Consider the following 18,514-nt stretch of genomic DNA (forward strand, 5'->3'; position numbering starts at 1 on the left):
GCTCTGTTGAAAATATTAACCATGTTATGCATGTCTGACATTTATATAGCCCTCTGACTAGCAGGTTGCAGACACTAAATAAATGGGGCCTGTAACAGTCGTATTTACTACAGAACTCCTTTACACCTTCATTCACACATTCAGAACGGTGCTTATCAAAATTATAATTCTGACCATTGTCTTTAATGATTACTTTCATGGCATAAGAGAGCTATGGAGGCGTTGAGTACCAACAACTTCCCTGAAGAAACCCCCTCAGGTCCCTCCAAGTCTTCCTTGGCTTCCTTGTTACCACTGAGGAGTCAGGGATAGTGTATCTAAGTGGATATACTCCCTGGGCTTCAACTCACTCTGCATTAACTAGATTTGTTAACATTTACTTTTATCAACAGTTGCCACATCAGTAAAATGCAGATGATGGCCCCTAAGATTAATGGAGGACTCAGCCTGGTGCCTGACACAAGACAAGCTCTTTTAAAGGTAGTTCTTACTACCATTCCTAAGGAGACACTTAGGGAGATAAAGGGTCTTTTCCACAGCTCACAAGGTCACCCTGTTATTTAATAGATCCATAGGGAGGGGTCTTCTCTTCTTATTTTTATCATCTGTCTGAATGCCTGTTCCCAGTATTGGGCATAGGTCATCACAAAGGGCTTGTTACAGTGGGGAGTACCTGGGAGGCAGAACTGAGGTGGAAATTAGCCTGCAGAACAGTTATTAGGAAGCTGGGCTGTGATGCAGTCTCAGTAGTGACCGCAGCTGACCCCATAGAGATCTCTGAAGCTCAGATGCCCCTGCAGAGTTGCCCCAAGTTGGGGCAAGAGGAGTATTTATATCTCTTGTATGACCAGTCATTGGACAGAGGCTGCCCTGGGAGGCAGGTCTGTCCCTGGGCTAGGTGACTCACGTTAGCCAAGGGCTTTCTGATGACAGCATTCCTAAGAACTGGGGAAATAAGTCCTTGAGTTCTAAAGGACTAAAAGTGGTCAACACCAGGTCCACTCCAGGGCCATCTCAGGAAAAGAGAATTGAGGCAGCAGAGAGGCAAGTGCACAGATATCAAAGCAATGGTTGCCGACTTCAGTCAGATGCAAAATAAGTGACAAGGAAGGAGGGAGGTCTAAAGTTAATGATCCACTGTATCTAGCATGTGCATAACCTCTTACTGGCTGGTATGGTACTTGGAGCAGAAAAAGACAAATACACCTTCCCTTTCAGAGCAGAGGAGTCAACTGTAAGCATATTATTCCCCTCTTCATCTTTGCTCAGCCCTTGACAGTGTCTGCTCTCTGCTGCAATGAGCCCAGCTTGCCCAGGTCAGAGTACGCTGGGCCAGCCTCTGAAACAAATCATTTTAAAATTATGATTCTAAAAACTACACAATAAAGCTGTTGTGAATGACTGCAGAGACTTTCACCTCAATGCAGACCAGACAAATAGCTATTGTCTTTCTGGAGAGCAGCTGTGGCTCTTCCCCAGGGCCCAACAGAGAGATTGCCAGCAAGGAAGACAGGAGACACAGCCAGACCGCAGTCACACTCATGGCTGAACTGGTCAAGTTAAACTATTTCCCTGTGGCAGTGGAGGCACAGAGCCGATACTAACCACAATATGCTGAGTGACATCATTATCCGTGCCACCTTGGGAGGTGGTGATGTCCCCATTACTGTGTGAGTTCAGCCATTTATTGAATAGCCACTTGGCAGGAATGTTGTTAGGCTTCTTTCAATTGCAGGTAACAGCAAATCCAATTCAAACTGGCTGAACAAATAAGGGAAAAAACTATTTTTACTTTCACATTAGAAATGCAGAATTAGAGCCAGCTTCCAGGCTGACTCAGTCAGAGCCTCCGTTGCATTTCCTAGTGATTCTCCTGACCCTGTGTTCCTGTGTATGTCAATTTGATCCATACAAAACAGTAAGATAGCGGCAGGCATTCTAGATCTTAGTTAGAAAAGTAACTCCAGGGAAAGCATTGCATAAACACTGCAAGAAGAACAAGGAAACATGTCCCCATAAGTCCTCAGTCAATCTCCTCTCACATTTTGTTGGCCCAAATGTGTCACATGACCTTCCCTGAATCACGTTAGGCCCACCAGGCCCTCCTTGGAGGGAGGTAAGGTCAGCTCCCCTTGAGATCTGCAGGTTCCCCAGGCGGGCAGGACAGAAGCATCCCCATTTTGCAGATGATGAACCTGAAACACTGAGAGGTCAAATGATTTGCCAACATGTATTTATCTAATAGGGGCTTCCCTGATGGCTCCGTGATAAAGAATCCTCCTGCAATGCAGGAGATGAAGGAGATGCAGGTTTAATCCCTGGGTCAGGAAGATTCCCTGGAGGAGAGCATAGCAACCCACTCCAGTATTCTTGCCTGGGAAATCCCATGGACAGCCCGGCGGGCTACAGTCCTTGGGGTCACAAAGAGTTGGCCATGACTGAAGCTACTGAGCATGCATGCATTTATCTAGTAAGTGGTACGCTCAAGCTCAGACACTGGTCCTCTGACTTAGTCCTGTGATTTCCTTTATTCCATGTTCAGATCTTCAGATCTCATGATTGGGAAATGTCTTATCATTTAGATCAGTTCTCCATCCAGGATCCTACATCTTAAAATTTCTCCCTAGATGAGATTTATTATGCACATTTCCTAATAATAATCCATTAGTATGACACATGACATAACACAAGGATGATATACAATACAAGCACAATAATCTCTAAAGTATATGGCATGAGACTTCCCTGGCAGTCCAGTGGTTAAGACTCCATGCTTCAACTGCAGGGGCTCGGGTTTGATCCCTAGTTGGGGAACTAGCATCCTGCATCCTGTACTACCCAGCTGGAAAAAATACAAATGTGTGTGTCTGTGTGAATATATATATATATATATATATATATATATATACACACACATATATATTGTATATATATATATGGCAATTATGGTACGTCTTAAATTTTAATTTACACTTAGGAGAGACGTCATAATGGTGCCAAATTAGAAGCAGTAATAATAGGCTTCCCAGGTGGCTCAGTGGTAAAGAATCTGCCTGCCAGTGCAGGAGATGCAGGAGACAGGGGTTCAAGCCCTGTGTCAGGAAGATCCCCTGGAGGAAGAAATGGCAACCCACGCCGGTATTCTTGCCTGGGAAATTCCATGGACAGAGGAGCCTGGCGGGCTACAGCCCATGGGGTCACAAAGATTCAGACAAGACTAAGCGCACACAATAACATTTTAGCCACTATTATTCTAAAGGATTTGCATTGTGCTAGCCTGACAATTTTCTTGGGATGTCACTTTAAAAAAAAAAAATAGGAAAAGAGATTATCTTGGAAATACTGATGAAGCAGCCTTAGCCCACAATGAAAAACATGATGTGAGAATCAATTTCAATTATTTGTGAGGTGTGTAATTTTTCAATTAACTAAGAAGTCTATCAACAAAATGAAAAAAAATGTCCTTTCTCCAGCATTGTCTATTGCTGTCCCCCCAGAACCTCCGTCAAGGCGTAGTTTCTAGCTGTTCCCAGGCTCTTTCGTCACACTCAGCAGAACAAAGGAAGGAACGAGGAGCCTGGGGGTCTCGGGCTGACCTGAGGAACGGGCGCGCTCAGCCTTTCCTCTCCACGCAGGGTCGGGGTGGCTGCTGGCCACTCGGACGGTGCCCGGGGCTGTGCTGAGCTGACGAGAGTTTTCCAGCAGTCCCAGCTCTGTCTAACTTTTGGTTCCTCAGCATAGTCTGCTAAGCCTCCAGGGGGAATAAAGGCATAAGCTTTTAGGTCAGGAGTCACCCAGCTGCCAGGACCTATTGGCCTGGGAAAAAGAGAAAGACGAGAAATGAAGTGACCAGGGATCCAGACGACCGTCTTGGTCAGAGAGGTTCCAGAGCCACAGAGGATGTTGTCAAGCCAGGTGTTCCAAGCAGAGTGAGAAACACAAGTCCCTCCGCCTCACGGTGCTCTGGTGGCCGGGTGTCCTCAGCGCTGAAGGAAATCCCTCAGTGCCCAGGACAGGTCTGAGGGAAGAGGTCATTCTGCCATCTTCAGACTGGTCGAATCTTCTTTTTTTTCTTTCTTTCTTTAATACAACTGAGAAAAACAAGACGGGTCGGTGAGACTTCCATGTTCTGAAAGACCCCCAGAGGACTCCAAGTTGCTTCCCAGGCTTGTAAAGCATTTGGCTTTTCCCACTGACCTCACATCCTCTTGCAGGTTGCTGAGCGGCTGATGACGATCGCGTATGAGAGCGGAGTGAATCTCTTTGATACGGCCGAGGTCTATGCCGCTGGAAAGTAAGTCACTGCCTGACGCGTCTCTCGACTCTCAGTTCTGGGCCCAAGAGACGCCCCCCAGACCCTTGCTGACACATTGGTGAGAAGGGTCTGTCCTTCCCACACATGCTGATGCCGTTGCTTTGCTTCCCTCCTTGACCTACCGCCACCAGAATCGGGGCGACTGACCATCTCTGGACCCCTCTGCCCACCCAGGCCTTCCCACCCCTGGTCCCTGTGTGAAGAAAGGGCTGGAAGCGATCACCACAATCTGTCAGTACTTGAGGGGCAGAAGTGATTGTGACCAGAGTGCTGAGAGTGCAGACCATTGTTATAGCCACGCTTTCTGGGAAACAGACTCACTCAGAAGGACAATGCAGATAGTGGAGTGCAGTTTATTATGCTGGCGGGCCCAGGGCAGAGACTCCTCTTAGCCAAGGACCCCGTCCAGCATTTGTGAAAATCTTTTATACCCCATGCGTACGTGTCCAAACCCACCACCTACCCCATGTGTACGTGTCTAAACCCACCACCTACCCCATGTGTACGTGTCCAAACAGTCAATAGTCAATAAGCCCGCAGTTACATTCCAACCAGTTAATAATCGACAAGCCTGTGATTACATCCTGATAGATACGAAAAAAAGTTTATGACCTGTCCGGAGACGGGTGATTACGGTATGCTTCCTCTTCGGCAATGAGTAGCCTGGATGTGATCCTCAAGATTCCCCTGTCTGGAGGGGGGTCTTATCCTTCCATTGTCGTCCCCACAGGCACTAAGCAGAGAGTTCAGAGTCCGCTGGAGAGGCAGCCGAGCACGGCCAGCACGGACAGGCCTGAGATGGAGTCCAGGCCCTATGAATTCCTTCTTCACCATAAATATTAGCTGAATGTAATTAATAGAAGTGAGCAGATTCCAGCGTGGTTTTTCCAAAGCTAGTCTTTGATTTTATAACCACCCCATGTAGTTCCTCAACCTTGAGGGGAACAGGCACATCCTCTCTGCAGGGAAGCAGAGATTAAAGGAGGGATTCCCAAAGATGCCAAGAAACCGAATATCTTTTATAAGAGGGCATTTCAAGCTCTATGCTGAGGACAGACAGGGCTGTGAAGAGGCCTCACTTATTTTTCTGGACAAGTCCCAACTGGCTACAACCTTCTTCTGGACCCTAGAGCAGGTCTGGAGCTCTAGGACAAGGCTCAGTGATAAGTCAAAGCACATGGGTACTATGTCTTCAGTATCCACAGCCTCTGGTCCCACACAATAAGCACATTCAACAGAAGTGGACGCCTTGGCCTCCTGTTATGAACACGGATGCAGAAAAGAAACTAAACATCTAGACTGCTGCTGGAGCAGCTCTGCAATTCTCTAACGGGGCTGAGGAACATAGTCACCTGCAGGCTTAATTCCTCCCCTTCTGGGTGAGAATAACGAACTGCTGAATCAAGTTCGTCACTGCCTGATAGAAGTGCATTTTCCCAGCCTGGGTTTCCTCCTTTTCCGGGGCAGGGCTATGTTCAAGGACTATCAGGCAGGTTCAGAGCCCACATCCTTGATGTTTTCTGTTGTGTCCAAGGAGAGAAAATACAACTGATAAGGATTTGTTTCTTTCCACATCCTACTTTATCTCAGTGTTTTCTTCTTTTGTTGAATCCTGCTTATTACAAAATGGGGCTAAAGCTGAAAAAGAGGGAGTGATTAACAAGTCTGTTAGGTTCTGTTTGTATTCCTGTTGTGAAGGATAACCGGTCCTGGTTAATTATTGATTGTTTGTCAGTGTGTAATGAGAGAGGTTCCCGCTGTGATATGCAAGGTTGCAAGAGAGACAGGGAGAAAGAACCCTGAGGTAACAGTTTCAGTGTGTTTCTCCTCGGTTCATGCTCCCCAGCTAACCCACCTCAGGGTTTATTGCCAGGCTTTACAACAAAGACAGGACTTTTCAGCTAAGACAAATCACAATTAGAGATGACTTGCTCTATAGAATGCTAATGGGCCATATGACCCAGCAATCCCACTTCTGGGCATACACACTGAGGAAACCAGATCTGAAAGAGACACATGCACCCCAATGTTCATCGCAGCACTGTTTATAATAGCCAGGACATGGAAACAACCTAGATGCCCATCAGCAGATGAATGGATAAGGAAGCTGTGGTATATATACACCATGGAATATTACTCAGCCATTGAAAAGAATTCATTTGAACCAGTCCTAATGAGATGGATGAAACTGGAGCCCCTTATACAGAGTGAAGTAAGCCAGAAAGATAAAGAACATTACAGCATACTAACACATATATATGGAATTTAGAAAGATGGTAACGATAACCCTATATGCAAAACAGAAAAAGAGGCACAGAAATACAGAACAGACTTTTGAACTCTGTGGGAGAATGTGAGGGTGGGATATTTCAAAAGAACAGCATGTATACTATCTATGGTGAAACAGATCACCAGCCCAGGTGGGATGCATGAGACAAGTGCTCGGGCCTGGTGCACTGGGAAGACCCAGAGGAATCGGGTGGAGAGGGAGGTGGGAGGGGGGATCGGGATGGGGAATACGTGTAAATCTATGGCCGATTCATGTCAATGTATGACAAAAAAATAATAATAATAATAATTAAAAAAATAAATAAATAAAAAAAAGAAAAGCATGAACTGCATACATGAAGATTAAATACTATTAATAAATGTTCTTTGTCATATTTAAACAGTTAAAAAAAAATGAATCCATTTAATCATAAAAAAAAGAATGCTAATGGACAATGCACTGATTACACTGATGTCTCCATTCACAAAGCCTCTGAGAGCCCACCCGCTTTTCACAATGTTGGTCTGACTGGGAGGAACCTAGAAGAAAGTTTTAGTATCCATAAGGTTGGGTCCCAGCTGGGGTAGGTGGAGGGGGAGAGGACGGAGAGAGAGTCTTCAGTATAACTCTCCACGACCAGCGGCAGGAAGGACACTCCCCCATGACTTCGTATATCCTGCTCTTCTGACAACGCTTGTCACTGGAACCCAGGACATTCTCTCTGCAGGCCACTGCAGCCCTGGCTTTGGGAGGCCCAAAGCCACACATGGGTTCTTTAACCCTGCAAGATCGCCTGGGCAGTCAGTATTTTCTGCCTGAAAAGCATGAGGTCTCACTATCCTCTCTGGTCACAATCGGAGACCTTGGCCATTAGAAAGAAACCCTTGACTCCCCTTGAATACCACCAAGCTAGACAGTTATATATAGGATCAGTGGTTCAAAAACGCCAACCTGCCAAATGACTCCACTGTTTCCTAGTATCAGGACCACAGGCGGTCTCCTGCCTGAGTGTCAGGATTTGGCAGGTGCTTCTGGAATGCTCCGGGAGCAGGATTCTGCAGGCACAAGCAGAAACAGCAGAAACTGCGCTACCAGCCGAGAGTGGCTTCTATTTTCGGGACATGTAGGCACTGACAGTTCAAACAAGGAAGGGATCTGGTGTTTTGGATAGACTCTTGGTTTCCAGGATACTGTATCCTGAGACATTATCTGTTTCCCCTCCAGGGCTGAAGTGATTCTGGGGAGCATCATCAAGAAGAAAGGCTGGAGGTAATGCATTCACCATACTCATTTAATAGCCTTTTAAAAAAAACTGTTACTACTTTGTACCAGAGAAGAGAAAATAAAGTTGCATGACAACTGACCAAAAAGACTGTCAGAAAATTCAATTCTTAGTAAAGAAATAATTTACAGTGCTTTGAAAGTAAATATTAGTGAGCTCACTACTTGCACTTCAAAAATTAACTTGTCGTTGATCACAATGAATTACCATGGGTTGAGCAGAGAATGTTCATGAGATAATTGTGCATAAAATAAAGTGGCATTTCATGGTTTTTGACTGCCCTGTGTGGTGATCTGGTGAAGGAAGCCAGCTACAGAACGTTAATTATCTCCATACGTGTATTTATGCGCATTGTTCATTTTATTAGCAACTCTGGATGAAAGGAATGATGACCCAAGAAACCCTTGGGATAAATATCCCAAAGCTTTCTTGTCTGAGCCAGCATCTCTCCTGTGTGCTGGGAGCCCTATTATCTGGACATTCAAGAAAGTGCTTCATCTGCCGTGCCTGAGGGGTTACAGTGCCTCCTATCACCTTGTAGAGGCAAAGCTAATAGTAATGATGGATGCTATAATGTTGGAGGGGGAGCGGCAAACCCTCTCGGTTTCACTACACGTGTCAGCCCCAGTAGCCACTTCTTTCCCAGCATGAGTACAGACTCAGGCAAAGACCAGCAAAGACCACTGGTTAAATTGGAGTTCACTTCTGCTCTTGTATAAGATCTGCTGATGGCCAAATAAATAACAGATAACAGTTCTATAATATAAGTGGAAACGGAAACTTGGAAGTTCCTGGAAATATAAACAAATGAACTTTGGTGACCTACTTTCTCCCTTTCCCTTCCTCTCTTTCCCCACTCCAGGGACTGTAAGAGTGTGAAGAGAAAATTGTATTCAACCTTAAATACAGAAAGAGATTCACATCCCCACCCAGTCCTCCACCTTGCCTGAGTTACCATTCCACTCAGAATGTTGACCCATCCATCACTGCTCAAATAGGACTGTATCCCTTTCTTAAGACTGCTGTAACCATGTGCCACAAACTGGGTGGCTTAAAACAACAGTAATGTATTCTCTCCGTTCTGGGATCCAAAAGTACAAAATAAATACTTAGGCAGGAGCATTCTCTTTCTGAATCCTTCCTTACCTCTTCCCAGCTTCTAGTGGTTGCTGCATTTTAACATTTTGTGCTTTATAGCTGCAACTGTTCAATGCTGCCTCTGTCATATGATATTCTCCCTTTGTATGTCTGTGTGTCTTATGAAGGCATTAGTCATATTGAATAAAGGGCCCACTTTACTCCAGCATGACCTCATCTTAACTTAACTAATTACATTTGCAGTGGCCCTATTTCCAAATAAGCTTACATTCTGAGGTACTGGGGGATAGGGCTTTAGCATTATCTTTTGTGGGGGACAAAATTCGACCTATAACAGACACTTTGGAGATGAGTCCAGTAATGACCAGTGAAATCAACAGCATGGTGCAGGCTGGCAGAGTACACCTGAGGATGAAGGGGAAGCTTTGGTGCAGTAACTCTCTTCCCCTCTGCATCCACAACACACTTAGTCATCGCTCATCATACTTTGCAAAACTTCTTACATACCTTTTGTAGAAAATAGATTAACATGCATCTTTCGCAGAATGCTTTTCAATCTTGCAAATAAACACTCAGGCTATCCCCATGCTACAGAATATTGACATCAGGTCATAACAGTTCAACCTGAGGTTGTTGAAAAGATAGACCATAACATCATAGCATGAAGGCTACAAAAGCAGGTTTCAACTAGCATCCTTGGCTTTTTGTCCCAAGACCACCACTTGCTAGCTGTTTTGTCCAGAGCAAGTTAACTTCTCTTTGCTGAGCCTCAATTTACCCACCTGTAAAATGGGTGGCATAACTGTTCACGGAGCATTGTGCTGATAAAGTGAGATAAGGTGAACAAAAGAATCTTGAAAGCTGTGCTATATCAATGTGAAATCCTCATAGTATCATTCTTCACCCACTCAGAACAGTTGCTCTAGATGCCCCCCTGAAGTCCATGATAATTCATCAGGTTGTTGTCTACTCTTATATTTGAACATAAATATTGGTATGCACAACCACAGAGTCCAAACATTCTATAGAAAGCTTAATTTGGGAATAATAAGTCTATGGTGGCCTAAGGGTAGAATGCATGGCTTTGGCAGGGCCAACTGCTCTGAATAATCCAGAAGGCTGCACTCATTTTTTAATAAGCTTCTATCCAGAGCTTTTTGTTGAAGTTCTGAGAACACTTGCTGAAGGTCTCTTAGACCCAACTTCCCCGTGGCAGATTGCTATTATACTAGGTATCATGAGGTTGATGGATTAACTTGGAAAGTGCATCAACCCTTTTGGGGTATGTAATTTCCAGATGTATATCTCTGTAGACCTTCTGTTAGTGATTCAAATTACTTTTCAGGGAATTAACTTCAGTGGGATAGGGTTACTGACATTTTCTACAAATTTTTCTTGTTGCAGCCAAGTTGTCAGAGTTGTCACCATCATTCCCCATTGGTTATCATTAATCATACTAGTCTTTTATGTGTCAGGGCTTCAGGCATTGACTCTACAGCTGACGGAATTAATAAATGCCTTATTTCAAATACTCTTGAAGTTTGGTCTTAACCTTTGAATCTCAAATGCCTTTTTTTTCCTCAGCCAGTTCAACTGAATTATATACCTGGAGAAATTAAATTGTATTGAGCTCTACCTCCCAATTTTAAATTATATGACTATAGTTCTCAAGACATATTTCATATTCCACCATCACAATAGTGCAATTGCATTTCCTGCCCTTGGGTGTGGTTTCGAGGAGGTAATGAATTTGCTGACAAGATTTTCACATTTCATTCCCTTAAGAATAAAGTGGTAGAAGTTTGAGTTAAGGATTTTAGGGTTGTTTTCCTAAAACAACATTTTCAATTAATAAGAAGAATGGGAAGAAATTTTATTCCTATTTATTGATTAAATTTATTCTATTTCCATGTAGTTGGTACTTTCCTGTGAAGGCAATTGGTTGTATGACTCTTTCCAACTGGTTGGAAAGAGTCATAATTCAGAGACACTAGGGTCCATGGTCTTTGGCAGGGGGTGTATGGAAAGTTCATGATCAATCAACACTGTGTCAGATGCTTGGTGAGTATTAATGGCTGTCTATTTGAGTTCCTAAAGCAGTCCATCCTTTAAGTTTTTTTACTTACTCTTCTCACTTTCCATCCTGACTCTCCACGCCTACCACTCACCTTTGCTTTGCTACCACCCAGTCACCTGTGTGTTGCCATAGTCTTTCCTCTCCCGGGTCTTCCAGGCAAAGCTTCCTTCCCTTCAGACCTTTTTCTCTAGGATCTGACTTCAAGTCCCCAGTCATCAGCTTCCCTTTGTCCTTACATTTCAATGACATGAATGAACAAATTTATCCTTTCACCAGTTTTAAAATGTGAGGTATGGTAAATTATGTCTAGTGCTATACTAATAATATGACTCAATACCAGAAATTTTTGAAATATTTCTGTGTTTGTTCAACATATAGGAGGTCCAGCCTGGTCATAACAACCAAACTCTACTGGGGTGGAAAGTAAGTCAAATGTCTTTTCTTCTCTGCTCGACAGGAAACAACTAGTAGTTCATGCTTTGATCATTTTAGGCAACCATTTTACATCTAACATACTAAAATAATTGGTTTGGAAAGAAAGATTTTTTTTTTCTTACTTGAAGGAAATAGCAATTAGCCTACGATTCAATTTTAGCAAGATACCCTCAAAGTAGTTTAGTGCAAAGCATGTGGTCACTTGTTACTAAGTGATTCATGGAGATTTTCAAATACCAACCTCATACTTAGAACCATTTCCAAAATAGAGTTCAAATTTCAGGCAAAGAAAATAAGCACACAGCATCACAGAAGAAAAGCTACTTAAATCTGCCAAAACTCAGACTTCTACAGAAAACAGTGATAAAAATATCTTTCCTGGCCCCACATGTAAGTCTCTGATCATTTCTGCAGAGGGCTCTGAAAATGCTGATCAAAAGGACTATCTCATCGAAGAATAACAGGAAGCTGCCTGTATCACTTTCTGTCAGGTTAAATGAAAGAGTGGTCCTCTCCCTGTTGTGGGATACAGAACAAATCTCCCAAGTTGAATTGGCTTCTGATGGGCCAACTGGTGTTTGAAATGGTGCTTACATTATTCAGCAGGTCTTAGGAGACTGGCCTCTTTGACAAACATGTGAGAAAATAGCAGGCTATTTCATATACTTTTCATGGAAATCTCAAAGATTTTCATGGAGCCTCAACAAAAAAAGAAGACAAGTACAAACAAACAAAACCTTATTTACTTCACTATAATTCACACAAAACAGTTAAAGATAAAATTGAAGGGGAATCTTCTAATGAAAACACACACTCATATTTTTTTGTTGTTTTTGAGTTTGTTTACGATGAATATGAAGATAGAAACATGGATTTTAGATTTTTATTCCTATTGTAGTCTATTAAAAAATAAAACCAGTGGTACTTGTAAGAAATGTAGGTTTACATTGTGTGTACTCTCATTCATGGTGCCATTGCTTGGTGCTTTTGCAGTGGAACTGAAAACCTTGCCTATAATTTAGAAATAAACGGGAAATATGACAATCTGCAAGAACCAGTATGTAGTGGAGTACTACATACAATATTATCTAATATACTTTTAAAAGATATAAAATCACCAAAGGTGAATGATAGACTACTGTGTTTTAAAAAGGGGCTGCCAACGGTATTGATGTTAAAGAAAGAATTCATCAGTGCTTTAAAACTTCAAGGATTCATTTCTTTCTAATTGTCTAGAGTTTGAAAATGGTCTTGGCAGGCAAAAATCCTAGTTAAAGGTTTTTTTCTTGTTAGGAAACTAATTTAAGGAAGACTTAGTACATCACATTTTAAAAGAAAATAGCTGTTCATTTTCTTTTGAAAGACAAAAGGCACTTTCAAATTTACTTCCCTTTTCAGAAAAGTCAATGCTATCAGTAGCCTAACAATCTTATAGTAAGCTCACAAACTGATGTCATTATTTTTTGTTTTTGTTTGGTTTAGGATTGGTTAAGAATACAGTGGGAAGGTTGAGCCATTTGTCAAGTATCAAATTATATATGGACAGGCATACATGGCTGACTTGTTATTTACATGGTATGACGACAGTGATGGTCAATTCATCTCTGGGGGTCTCCAAAGAAAAGCCTCTCGATGTACTGCCCACCAGTCTTCTCTCCCCAACCTGCAGTGGTACAGACTTGCCAAGAACAAGGAATAGCATTAAAAATTCAGTCAAGAATGATTATTCTTTTGTACTTATGAAACAGTGATTTTTAAACAAGCACACCCCACTCAAAGTCATTTGCTTCTTTTTCTTCTCAGAGCTGAAACAGAAAGAGGGTTGTCAAGAAAACATATTATTGAAGGTGAGTACTGCTGCTACCATTTTATTTTCGTTTGTGGGTTGCCAATTCAAGAAACGTATCAACCAAATAAGTTCAAAACACACTGGAAGGGGGAAAAGTTTTTCTATGAGGAGAGCCACAATCAACCCTATGTTTCTTCCTGAGGGGTGAAGTAATATACAGGGGAGAATGAGAACTCAAAAGAAAATGACTCGATTTTCTAGCATTCTTCTTTACAACTATGCTAACATTAATAAAGCACTTCCATAAGGTTTCTTAAAATGCTTTATTGAGCTATAATTTATGTACCATAGAAGTTTACCCATTTAAAATGTACAATTCATTGGCTCTGAGAATATTTACAGGGTATGCAGTCATCACCATGCTTCTGTTAGGTGGTTAGAATAGGAAACAGGAGTCCAGAATGGCGATGGCTAAAAGACAAGGAAGGGAAAAGCCCGCGAAAATAGAACAAAGGCAGGTCAAGGAGCAGAGTGAGGACTTCAGGTGGGACAAACAGCACTCCTGGCTAGCCCAGTTTACACAGGGCAGGCCCAGGGGTGAGGAAAAAACATGTAAAAAGGAGCCAAAGGGCTGCGGGGGTCTCTCTTTCTCCTGCGCGCACGCACACATTCTCTCTCTCTCTTCTCTACGTGTCTTTTGGGTTGGCGTGCCCCCACACCTCGAGGATGTATTTTCCTTTATTTTCTAAATAAAACTTAGGGAGCTATAGCACTGTCCGAGAGCTGTGACATGCCGAAGGCTTTAATGTCCGTCGCTTCAAATTTCTGTTGAGACGTGACAGAACCGAGGAGATTACACTCCCCTGACACTTTCATTTTAAAACACCTTCATATCCCCCAAAAGAAACCTGATACCTACTTCAGTCACTTCTTATCCCCTCCTTACCCTCTCCCACAGGCCAGGCAGCCATCAACCTACTCTTGTCTCCATGGATTTGCCAATTCTGGACATTTCATATAAATGAGGTTATATAATATGTACTATTCTGTGACTGGCTTCTTTCACTTAGCATAAATTTCATCAATGTTGTGGTATGTATCAGTATAAATGAAAAAAATGTTAAAAGGGGCTGCCATGTTTCTTTACACTAGTTCATGAACTGTTTCATAAAAATTCAAGATTTTTATACCTTTCTATTCATAATTAATCATTGAGACAAATGATTTTTCTCCTTTTTAAAACTAATCTCACTTATGAAATACTAAAGTCACCCCAAAAAACATAAGATGTACTCTAATCCCACTACTTTAAAAATAAAAATAAAAATAAAAAAATAAATTCCTCCCTTTGCTCACCTCATCCCATTCCATAGTTTCACAATCCAGTGCATATCCTTCCTTACTTTTCCCTCTAGTTATACTGACTTCTCTGTCTACCTGCAAACACTTACTTATAAGCACAAAAATATATGTATTGATCACTAACTGGTTTTAGTATATTTATAGGCATCTGGGTTTTGAAATCAGATGAACATTGGTTCAAGTTCCAACTCTGTCATTTATGAGCTGGGGTACTTTGTAAAAGTTACTTAATCTCAGTTAGGCTCATCTCCTGGACTATAAGATGGGCTATAAATATCCTGCCTCACAAGGTCACTGTTCAGGGATTGAACTTAGATTATTCACATAGAGGACAGTGTCTGTCATATAATAAGCACTTAGTAAATGTTACTTTTGACATCATCATCACCATCATCATTCTTAATGCACCTACTAGTGTTCCTTCTATGGATAAGGACACTAAGTAAGTAACATTCTGAAACTGCCACAATGAATGACCACTTTCTAGCTCTTGAGAAAGCTTCCAAATTCCTCACTCACACAAAATGCCTTCTCAGGTCACATGTCCAGTTTGACGTTGTACAGTCAAACCCAGCCTTCCTCCCCAAACTGTTACCGTTCCTGCTCTAGTATTTGCCCCAATGATGTATGTCATCTACCACAAAGATTGTCAACAAGAAAAAATCCAAGTCTTCAGCTTGTGTACCAAGCTGAACAGATGTGGTGGCAGTGTGCTGCCTAGAAAGTTCTTGCTCTTCATTTCTTTCTGATCTAATTGATTCCAAAAGAGATTCAGAAAGTGGTTTACAATAGCAATCAACAAAGAAATAGAAAATCGATGAGAAAAAGAATAGAGAAGTTGTGCTACTGTCTTTTCACTGAATCTCCATTGCTTTAATATGTACCAGTGTGTATGAATAATTTCAGAACTCTTTTTCTCTCCTTTTTAAGTCAGGTTCCTTCAAGCCTCATACAATTTAATAGAAATACCTTAAATTTTCTCCCCCTTTAAAAAAGTTGGGAATTCTCTTAAGGAACTAATCTGTCAGGATGGATAAACCAGTTCAACTGAAATTCAAGCTGACCCAGATTCAAAATAATACAAAACTTCAAATTTTTCAGATTGAAGACGAATTGGGATTAATTATTATAATGTTCTTACTGATGGTGTTATTTTGCAGTTTACAGTGTCAGCCAAAGATGAAAATATTCTTGAGTGCAGGAGAGTCAGCTCAAAGGATATTTCTAGGCAGACTGAAATTAGGGAATTGAGTGAATTTTACAGGAAAAAAAAGAAGGGACATGAGATTTCTAGACCCAAAATAAATTTTGAAGAGGTTTACAAATCATTATCCTCAGGGTTCACTGGGACTTGTCCTGTGATGAAGGTGACTTTATTCAAGATTGGAGTTTCATATGCGCATTAAATTTGAGAAGTACTTTTGAAGAATGAGACAGAAGTCCAGTTCTTGTAAAGCTCAGGCCACCTGTGTGCTGGATGACCTTGGCTACCTAAGTTAATTTTTAGAGTATAAAATTAGCTTAATTTGGGTATAATGCAGTTTTGAAAAAAATCTGTGAAAGAACTTTTCAACAAGCCCTAAGTCCTTGACTTAGATCCAGTTAGAAACAACATTCTCCTTAGATTCACAAGGAAGGAGTGAATATATTCTATACTCCTATATTCATTTGGAATATTCTATACTATATTCATTTGGAATCACAAGATCCACTCAGGCTCTGAAAGTCTATTTAGTAATTTAGTCATTCCACAAACATTCATTAAACTCAAATTTGTGCCAGTGTTAAAATTTAGCAGATCAAAGCTCTTTAGTATCTAACATGAAAGAATGGAAATAGTTTGGTAAATCAAATTGTAATCATAAGTAAAGTGTTTATTTGCTTTTATAAGCAAAAGCTGTGCCTGTCTATATTTGCCTTTCAGGTAAGCAACAGTTTTGTTATGTGATTCAAAACGCTGTCACTGTTTTAGGAGTAGGAGAGGAGAAATATTTTAAAAAGCTCCGCTTAACACTTTTTAATGAAGGGCAAATGTCAAACCCTACAATCTGAACTTGTTAAAAAAGAGACAAGTGATAATTTTCAATTAAAGAATAACAAATGGATTCACTACAGGGTTCCTTTCTGATGTACCATGTTCATGGTAAATTGAAATCATCCACCCCAAATAATCATGTTTCATAATGGGAAGTGTAGCCACTTATTCTGGTACAGGACAGTCTTTTTTAAGAAGCACAAATCATGACTGAAGTTCTGACAAGAAGAAGCTGGAAAATTAAATGGAGAAGCAGTGTACATTATTTAAGGCAACATCTTTTTTCAAGCCTGACAGGAAAAACAAATATGCCATAGGAGTAGAAGATGATGACCCAGCATATTTGAATAGAACCCTTGCAGAATTTCCAAACTACTCATGGCCTTATTTCTACAGAGTTAAACCTGCCACAGTGAACACATGACCCACATCTAACCCTGCCAACCTGCTTAATGTCTGAAATGAGCATATTTCTATAGACGCCTATGAAATAGATTTAATTGAATTGCTCCACCCTATGAACAATGCAGTTCCTGTTAAACTTCAGAACCTAAAAGGGAGATTAACTTTGATTTCTTTTTATTATAGTCACTTGAAAGCTATTGTCTTTACATAACATAATTTATCCTCCTGTGGCCTTCTGAGGAATTTCCAGTTAACTTCTAGACATTTCCTTGAGAGCAGGAAACGTTTTTCCTGCTCCTTTTTTCACTCCCACAGATACTGTGTTAGTGCCAAGTTACAGGCTAATGTCAAAAGTGCCTTCTCGGACTTCCCTGCTGGTCTAGTAGCTAAGGATCCACCTGCCAATTTGGGAAACATGGGTTCGATCCCTGGTCTAGGAAGATTCCACATGCCGTGGGGCGACTAAGCCCACGCACCACAGCTCCTCGGCCCATGCTCTGAAGCCTGTACTCAGGAGCAAGAGCAACCACTGCAAAGAGAAGCCTGCACGCTGCGACTGGAGAGGAGCACCTGCGTGCCACAACCAGAGAACGCCTGAGCAATGAAGACCCAGAATGGCCAAAAGGAAAAGAAATGAACAAATGAAGATTTAAGAACAAAAACAAAATTGCACTTCAGCAAGTACATTCAGTGCACGGCAGCACTCATGTCCTTAGCTTACGATCAGCCGTTCGGACTGGATGTTCCTCTGGAGCCAAGGTTAATGCATTTTCACACATCTACTTAAAACAATACTTGGCCCCAAGTCAGAGCTCAACAAACTTTTGCTCAGTGGAAATAGAACATGACTATTTGTTTATTGGAGATAAACTCTAAATGGCTCTCAAGGAGACACTTGTTAGCAAGCCTTTATGTTGCTTCAATTTAGCTACAAGATTAAAGCATCCAAATAGAAAAAGGCAGGACTACCTGATTTGTTTTGCAGTCACATGAAGAATGGAAACAGGAAGGTCATCTAGCTTCATTTTGTGTTTGCAAAGATGAGAATACTAAAGGCCAAAGGGGCTAAAAGACATTGGCAGGGTCATTCAGACCCAGCCAGAGCTGGGTTCCAAGCTGTGACACCCGCACCTGCCCCTCTCCTCTGAACGCCAGACTGGCCCATCCAGCTGCCAAGGGCGCCGTGGGGTTGACCAATGTGCTGCTCAGACCCAGCAAGGCTCCCACCATGGATATATTTCTCCTGTGGCTTCATTTACTAACAGTCACTTCATTTCAGGCCAGAAATCTAAGAGTCCTGCTTGATACCTCCAGCTCCACACTCCGTACTCAGCACATCTAGAGTCCTCTTATGTCTACCTATACAACTTGTCCTGAACATGAACACTTCTCACCAACTTGGTCCACAGGAGGTCTGCTGCTGTGACCTCCTTCTGGTCTCCTTCTC

General features: G+C 41.8%; 1 protein-coding gene across 3 annotated transcripts in view; it reads left to right on the plus strand.

The window, feature by feature from the left end:
• The window catches only part of KCNAB1 (potassium voltage-gated channel subfamily A regulatory beta subunit 1), a 453,549-nt gene that overhangs the window by 372,512 nt on the left and 62,523 nt on the right, over positions 1–18,514 (plus strand). For all 3 annotated transcript variants that reach the window (XM_061168184.1, XM_061168185.1, XM_061168186.1), the window contains exons 4-7: positions 4,215–4,294; positions 7,809–7,853; positions 11,420–11,464; positions 13,280–13,323. In XM_061168184.1, coding sequence (XP_061024167.1) covers positions 4,215–4,294; positions 7,809–7,853; positions 11,420–11,464; positions 13,280–13,323 — 214 coding nt within the window. The remainder of the gene's footprint in view (positions 1–4,214; positions 4,295–7,808; positions 7,854–11,419; positions 11,465–13,279; positions 13,324–18,514) is intronic.

The sequence above is a fragment of the Dama dama genome, chromosome 19 (genome assembly GCF_033118175.1).
Source record: "Dama dama isolate Ldn47 chromosome 19, ASM3311817v1, whole genome shotgun sequence".
In the NCBI taxonomy this organism is placed as follows: Eukaryota; Metazoa; Chordata; class Mammalia; order Artiodactyla; family Cervidae; genus Dama; species Dama dama.